General features: G+C 44.2%; 2 protein-coding genes across 2 annotated transcripts; both read right to left on the reverse strand.

The window, feature by feature from the left end:
- Nucleotides 1-3,542: 3,542 nt before the first annotated feature.
- LOC121790124 lies at nucleotides 3,543-5,185 on the reverse strand. Its single transcript, XM_042188404.1, has 3 exons — nucleotides 5,057-5,185; nucleotides 4,909-5,000; nucleotides 3,543-4,005 (listed from the first exon to the last, which is right to left on the reverse strand). Exons 1-3 carry the CDS (start codon nucleotides 5,183-5,185, stop codon nucleotides 3,543-3,545), a joined length of 684 nt encoding a protein of 227 aa, XP_042044338.1.
- A 1,029-nt stretch (nucleotides 5,186-6,214) lies between these two features.
- Nucleotides 6,215-6,950, reverse strand: LOC121790125. The gene is made up of 3 exons (XM_042188405.1): nucleotides 6,897-6,950; nucleotides 6,651-6,804; nucleotides 6,215-6,609 (listed from the first exon to the last, which is right to left on the reverse strand). The coding sequence occupies exons 1-3, from the start codon at nucleotides 6,948-6,950 to the stop codon at nucleotides 6,215-6,217; spliced, it is 603 nt and encodes a 200-aa protein (XP_042044339.1).
- Nucleotides 6,951-7,153: the final 203 nt, after the last annotated feature.

Below are 7,153 nucleotides of genomic sequence, written 5' to 3' on the forward strand. Positions count from 1 at the left end.
TGCGCAACGGTCGCTGGCGGAGTGTAGAAGTCGCGAAAACTCCTATTAAAAGGTAAGTTTCCTCTTCTTCTCCAATTCTTCCTTGCAAACAACCACCACTACATAATATCACCAAATTCACACACCTACACTCCCATTCTCCTATTGCATTCTCAATTTCAAGCTTTCCACGTTCAAATCACTCCAATTCAAGGTATGAATTCTCTTTTTAATTTCTGAGTTTTGTTTAAATTCTTTCATGAATTTTACTCTTTTTGGATGAATTGTTCGGATAAAAAGCATGTTCTAGCATGGGGAATGAATGTAGGGAGATTTTCATGTGATTTTCATGGTTATACTTTTGAATATGGTGATGGATTGTTGATATGTGTTGGTGAATTTCCCTTGAGTTTATTTTGCCATATATTGCAATCATGTTCATAGCACTGTAGCCTATTATTACTTCCATGAATTGTAATACTTGAGTAGATGTAAGAGATTGTTGTTACAATGATTATGTTGATACGTTTCTGCATGGGGGATTAATTCACGTGGGGGGATGGATTTTTGTTGTTCTAAATGATGTTTTACATGTTCATATGTTTTAATTTAGACAAGTTATTATGATATGAAATTTTTTTACCCTTGCTAGTTGTTGACATATATGAATGGGTACAAGTTTGGGGGAAGGGTTCTTGTTTGCCATCTTCTTTGTATCTTTTTAAAGACAATATATATTTTTGTAGGAATAATGGCATCAACAAGAGGACCCCAAGAGAGTGCACGAAGCTATGGAGTTCACCTCCTTAATGAGGATCAAAAGGGAATGTGGAAGAGAGTTGCGACAAGAGTCACGATGCCGACTAGGTATCCGCATGAGTTGCCTTTGATGACTTTGGGAATAGTAGAAGACTTTTGGGCACTCTGCAACATCGGATAAGGGAATGGCTTAGTCCACCTTTTCCAAGGGCGTTGGCCATCCTATAGGAAGCTCACTCTTGAGTTCCTTTCCACGCTCCGGTTACATAAGAACCGCTGTTCCCGACTCCCCGAGAGGATTGACTTCCGTCTCAGCAACCGCAACCACTCCTTCTCCATGGTGGACATTTGTGAGGTCTTCCAATGCTTCGACCCCAACCCAAATGAGCAAGTGGAGTATGAATACTCCGTGGTATCGCGAGCCTTCACCATTGAGGATGAAGAGTTTCTTTTGGATTATGCCAAGTCCTCCGCCATCCGCAACCCCGTCCTTAGATACCTTCATCGAGCCCTGACCCAATTGCTCTTTGCTCGGGTAAATGGAGGTAGTGTGTCACAAAATGAGTTGGATGTGATGTGGTGCCTTCTCAACAAGGTAGGAATCAATGTGGGCATCATGATCGCCACTTACCTCGACCGCATCTCCAAGAAGGACGGTAGTATTATCTGCTGCGGAGGATTGATCATGGGGAGTTTAGGAAGCGGAACATCCCCACTTGCATCCCCGCCATCCACCCCGAAGAGGATTCCACCTTCAACGCCATTGAAAATTATCAAGAGGAGGGGGAGCAATCCAATGCTCATGCGGGCGTTCCACATGAAGAAGAAGAAGAGGAGGAAGTCGAAGGCCACCGCCGCCACAATCGAGCCAATCGCCGTCGTAGGAGGCCACATCCCAATGACGAGTTCTAATCCAACACCTCCATCCAACTAGGAGAGATGTTCTCCTACATGCAAAATATGTCCGACACTTGAGACAATCGTTGGGAGGAGCAAAGGCATGAGAACGCCTTCAATCGTCAAGGTTGGGCGGGTCAAGAAGATTAGAGAAATGCGGAACAACAATTCTGGGATACTCAGAGGCTTCAAGACGTGCAAACACGCCAACAAATTGCTGAGCTCCAAAGGATGGCGGCCGAGGTAAGAGGAGAGATTGCATACCTCATTGGCGCCTTTGACGAGCTTAATACTCATTTTCCTCCACCTTCTCAAGAGTGATGAAAAAAAAAGTCAAGCTCATGACTTTAAAAGAGCATTTGTATTTTTTTCCCCTTTGTGACTACAAGTTTTTGAGTTTAAATGTCTTTTCTATAGTTTTTCTTTGTTGTTATGTTTTTAAGCTAGATTTAATCTTGATTGGAATTTTTTGCAGGTTCTGGACTCTCACCAGCGACCGCTGGCTCACGCTCAGCGCTCCGCTGGACAACCGGCTAGAACGGTTCTGACCACCGTCAGCGACCGATGAATGTGTGCAGCAACCCGCTGCCACTTTTCACCGCAATTCAGCTGCAATTTTCAATTTTTTCAAACTTCTGCCCCATCCAACCTCTACGCAAAAATTCCAAGGTATCTTTATTGCTTTCTTAGGATTACTCGCGTCCCAATTGACTTTACAAACTTATTCTTTATGTAGTTTTGAATAAGTTTGGGGGGATGACGTCCGTGGATCGTGAGTATAGTTTTTTAGTTGTTTTTGTTTTAAAAACCCCGAAGGTGAATCTATGTCATAAGCTTAACATAAAGAATTTTTAGAAACACGCAAGCTTAGGGACATATATAACTTGGTTTTTTTAGTAAACACCTTCACGGTGGAGGGTTGAGTAGGATCCTCATCCCATATATATCATTTAAACAAAGTTTATACAAAGACCATTCCCAAAAGTGGAAGGCCCAAAAAAAAGAGACTTACAAACTCTCATCATCCTCTGCAGAACAGTAACAAAAAACAATCACAAGCAAAAAGAACCTATCCTCAAAATCTAAAACTCGACATGCCGAGCTGGTCAAGCCTCGCCAAAGCTCTTGCTCGGGCCGGGATTGAGCTCCCCTCAAATCTCTCTAGTATGTTGCAATCCTTTCCCATCAATGCTAGATAATCTGCTACTCTGTTGCCTTCTCTCCGTATATACGATATTTTCCATTGTGTCTCCTTTGATTCCATGATGACCCGTGCCATGGTGTGCCCGTTTTCTACCGGGCCTAACTGACCCTTCCTCAAAATTGAACACAACCATTCAGTATTAGTTTCAATCCACTACTTGTCTCCATGTTTCTTGGCTATTTTCACTCCTTCCAACATGGATTTAAGTTCAGCTTCAAACCCCAAGGTCGCATCCGCCGGAGAGCAGAAGGTCTCCACTGTCTCCCCCAAGTGATTCCTCACAATACCTCCCCCCCGGCCATACCCGTTAGCCCCTCAAAGAACCATCTGTATTGAGTTTCACCCAAGGCCAGTCGGGTGGTCTCCATTGGACTTTCTCCACCCTTCTCGCTCTGCCTCGCATGACTTGTTCAACCATGAAATCTACTTTCGGCTCATACTCTTTCCATTGTTCTGGCCCGAGGTGCCCTGCCAGCACCAGGTTTCTCAGGTGGGTCACAATTCTTTTGCACATATTATCTACCTTGAAGACCTTGTCGAGGTGCACACACCCATTCCTCTCGGTCCAAATATACCAGAGTATCAAGCAAGGAATTAGGATGTATATGTGATGTTTATTCTTGCTTCCCGTGTGTCTTTGCCACCATCTCACACGTCCCTCTACGTTGATCCCTCGTCCGTCAAACTCCGGAGCTTGCGGGAACTATCTCTCAAAATGTTTCCACACTGCAGCAGTTGCTTCACCATTCAAAAATAGATGCAATCTTGTCTCCACATTAGAGCTCGAACAACAACGCCATTTAGATGCAAGAGAGACCCTTCTCCATTGGACTTTTGCATCCACTGGGATTCGGTTGTCTAAAAGACGCCACAGGAACACTGAGATTGTGGGGTTAATGCCTTTGCCCCAGATTAAATCATATACTTCCAGTTTTTCTCCTCTGTGTCTTATCAGTTCCCAGGCTGAGGCCACCGTGAAGTTGCCATGTGGAGTCAGGGCCCAACAGGTAATGTCCTTAGCCCATGAGTTTGCTGGAACACGCAGAATCTCCTCACAAACCTCCCTCGGTACTCCCCATTCATCCAGCATGTCAAAGATCTCTTCCTCCATCCAGCCAAAATTAGACCAGAAATCCTCTACTCTTGCAAAATCTGGAGCTCCTTCCCTTGAACAGGTGTTAATCGGTTGGTCCTTTAGCCAAATGTGATAAGATCCATGTATTTTGAGATCCATCCCCAAGGAACAATACCCAACCAATGCTTGATCTAACTATTTTTTTTGATAGGATTTTCAATTTTTCAATAACCAACCCATAAAGCATGAAAGGAAAAGTAAGCAAACAAAGATAACATGGAAGATTGAGCAAATATCATTGATGGAAAATGAGAACACAAGGACTCACATCATGCTAATACATGCTATGGCTAGATCTTCAAAGGACCTCCACAAACCTTGAAGCATACCTATATTTGATCCATACTACACTAAGAATTGATGGATGCAAACAACCTAAAGCTAGGAATTGGATAAAAGCCCTCAAAGGGGTAAGCAAAGCTCTCTTGAGTTTGTAATGTCAATCAAAAACCCAAATATGAAAATGAAGCAACTAAGTATTTATAGGTAGGGTTTCAATCCCAAAAAAGGGGGCCCTCTAACTAACTTCCGCATCTTCTACCCGTCTGGGTAGAATTATCCAGCAAGTCACACCCGGCCGGGTGCCTTCACACCCCTTAGCTCCCCTGTTTCCCACCCGGCCGGTGTATTTTTGGTGATGTAACTCACCCGGCCGGGTGGCCAATTTAGGCCTCCTCCTGACCTCGCTGCACTACTCCACCCAGCCGGGTGGATTTAGGGCCTTCTAACCACCCGGCTGGGTGGTCCTTCCCGCCATCCAGTCATCCTTCGTTGTGCAGCGCGATCCTCCTCTTCGGCTCCGTGATCTTCAGCGACTCCTCCCGCATCACCTTTTAGATAAAATAGGTGAACATCCCTTGTAGACTCCTCGTCATGGACCTCGTTATGGCTCTCCCTTGCCGGGTCGTATCAAAATGTCATCCCGGAAACTAACCTTGCCATCTCCAAGCATCCATCTGATAACTCCTTGGCACTTAATCCCAGCCTTGAACATCCTTCTCCAAATGGGGATGAACCCTGTTGGACCTATATATGTTCAATGTTGACGTAATCGACCATTATTTCTTGTGCATATACTCTACCCATAAGGAGTTCTGCTCCCGGAATCTCCACCAAAGTTTATAACTATAAGCCTCAACTGTGTCATCCATGCACCGTAAACCAAGGCCTCCTTCCGATGTAGGTCTACAGACATCCTTCCATTTATCCATGAGTCTTAGCGGTTGTGTCATAAGAACCCCAGAAATATCTAGCTAGTATCTGTTCCATCATTCTGAGCACTCCCTTCGTTGGCTCCAGGGACTTGAAAAATATGTATCGGGATCGCTTCAAGAACGCTTTTAACCAACGTGAGCCATCCCCCAAAGGATAAATGTTTATGACACCAACAGTGGATCTTCTGTGAAGATCTTATCTCGAATAAATTTGTACAAATTGTCTTGTTCCTCCCACGGAAGTGCGAATCCCAAGGTAAGTACAAGGCAAACTACCTTGCTGGAACCCTCCCACCGTAGTAACACCCTCTGCCCATCCTTAATGTTTCTTATCAATGTAAAAGCAACTTTTTTCCTCATTAATCTTCTGCCCAGAGACATCCATGTAGTGCTTAAGGCATCCCTTGAGTTTCCGGAGAGAGGCCCTTCTAGCTTGTGTGAATATAATAATATCATCCACATATGCCAAGTGGGAAACACTCATTGATTACCGGGTTGTACAAGATCTCATTTTCTTATTACCCAAAATAAGGCGGTCCAAGGATCTAGATAAGTAATCTTCCGCCAAGATGAATAAAGAAGGGGAGAGAGGATACCCTTGCCGAAGGCCCCGTGAAGATTTAAAGAAGCCAACCGACATTCCATTTATCAGAATTGAAAACCAACACGGATTTACGCACCTCTCAATCATTCCTAACCACCTCTCTGAGAAACCCATCTTCCTCAAAACCTTTAATAAGAAATGGCCACTGTACATGGTCATATGCCTTAGCCATGTCCAATTTAAGTGCCAAATTTGGAGAGGGGTTGCATTTCCAAAGCTCGTGAAAGAGCTCCTTAGCAAGCAGCACATTGTCACTCAACGTGCGGCCTTTAATAAACCACTCTGGTTAGTAAGAACAGGGAGCAAAGGCGCCATTCTCGTTGCCAGCAATTTAGAGATGATTTTATTTGACACATTACACAAACTTATCGGCCCGTATTCTGACCACTTTGTAGGATTTTTCTTCTTTGGAATCAAGATGATCATAGTTGCTGCTGCAATTCCTTTGGCATCTGGGACCCTTTGAAGAAGTCTATAACTGCTTTGGTAACATCGGCCCCAAGAATATCCCAACAAGATTGGAAAAAGAGCGAAGAAATACTGTCCGGACCCGAGGCGCTATCTGCATTTATTCCAAACACCACGCTCTTTACCTCTTGTTTCGTAGGTAGACTTTCCAGAGCTTCCATATTAGTATTAGGAGGCAAAGAAGACAGAATCTCCAAATCCGGTTCTTGTAATTGATCAATATCAGAGAACAACAAGGATTGGAAGAACTTGACAGCCGAAGCTCGCAACTCTTCATCACCTGATATGATTTGACCTTCATCTTCAATAGAGTGTATCCTGGATTTTTCCCTCTTTTGCTTGACCCATCCTGAAAAAATTTAGTGTTTCTCTCCCCTTCAACCGTCCAACGGATTGCCGCTTTTTGTTTCCAGAAGTCTTCCTCCATTCCTAATCTTAGAACTAATTCCGCTGCAGTTCTATTCATCTCCGACCTCAAGTGTGGCGATTGATCTTGTTCATAATTCTTGAGAGCCACTTGTGCCTCTAGATCAGCCTGCTTAACCTTTTCAAAAATATTCCCAAACACGTTTTTATTCCACCACTTTAAGCATTTCTTCAGTCATCGCCCCAATTTCAGCTGTAAGTTTAACATGCCCTGTTCCCCTGTAGGCTCTTTCCAACTTCTCTCGACCTCACTCCAGAAGGCATGGTGTCTGACCCACATATTTTGAAACCTAAACGGCGGGCCGGATTGGTGGGCCTGGAAACAGGCACTGAATGAGTAAAGGGCAATGGTCCGACATCACCCTAGGTAATTGACTCTCGTTGCTGCAAACAGGTCAAGCCAGCCCTCACCAATCAAAGCTCTATCCAACCTTTCAAATATACTTCATCTTGCCCATGTAAACTTT

The sequence above is a fragment of the Salvia splendens genome, unplaced genomic scaffold (assembly GCF_004379255.2).
Source record: "Salvia splendens isolate huo1 unplaced genomic scaffold, SspV2 ctg415, whole genome shotgun sequence".
Taxonomy (NCBI): Eukaryota; Viridiplantae; Streptophyta; class Magnoliopsida; order Lamiales; family Lamiaceae; genus Salvia; species Salvia splendens.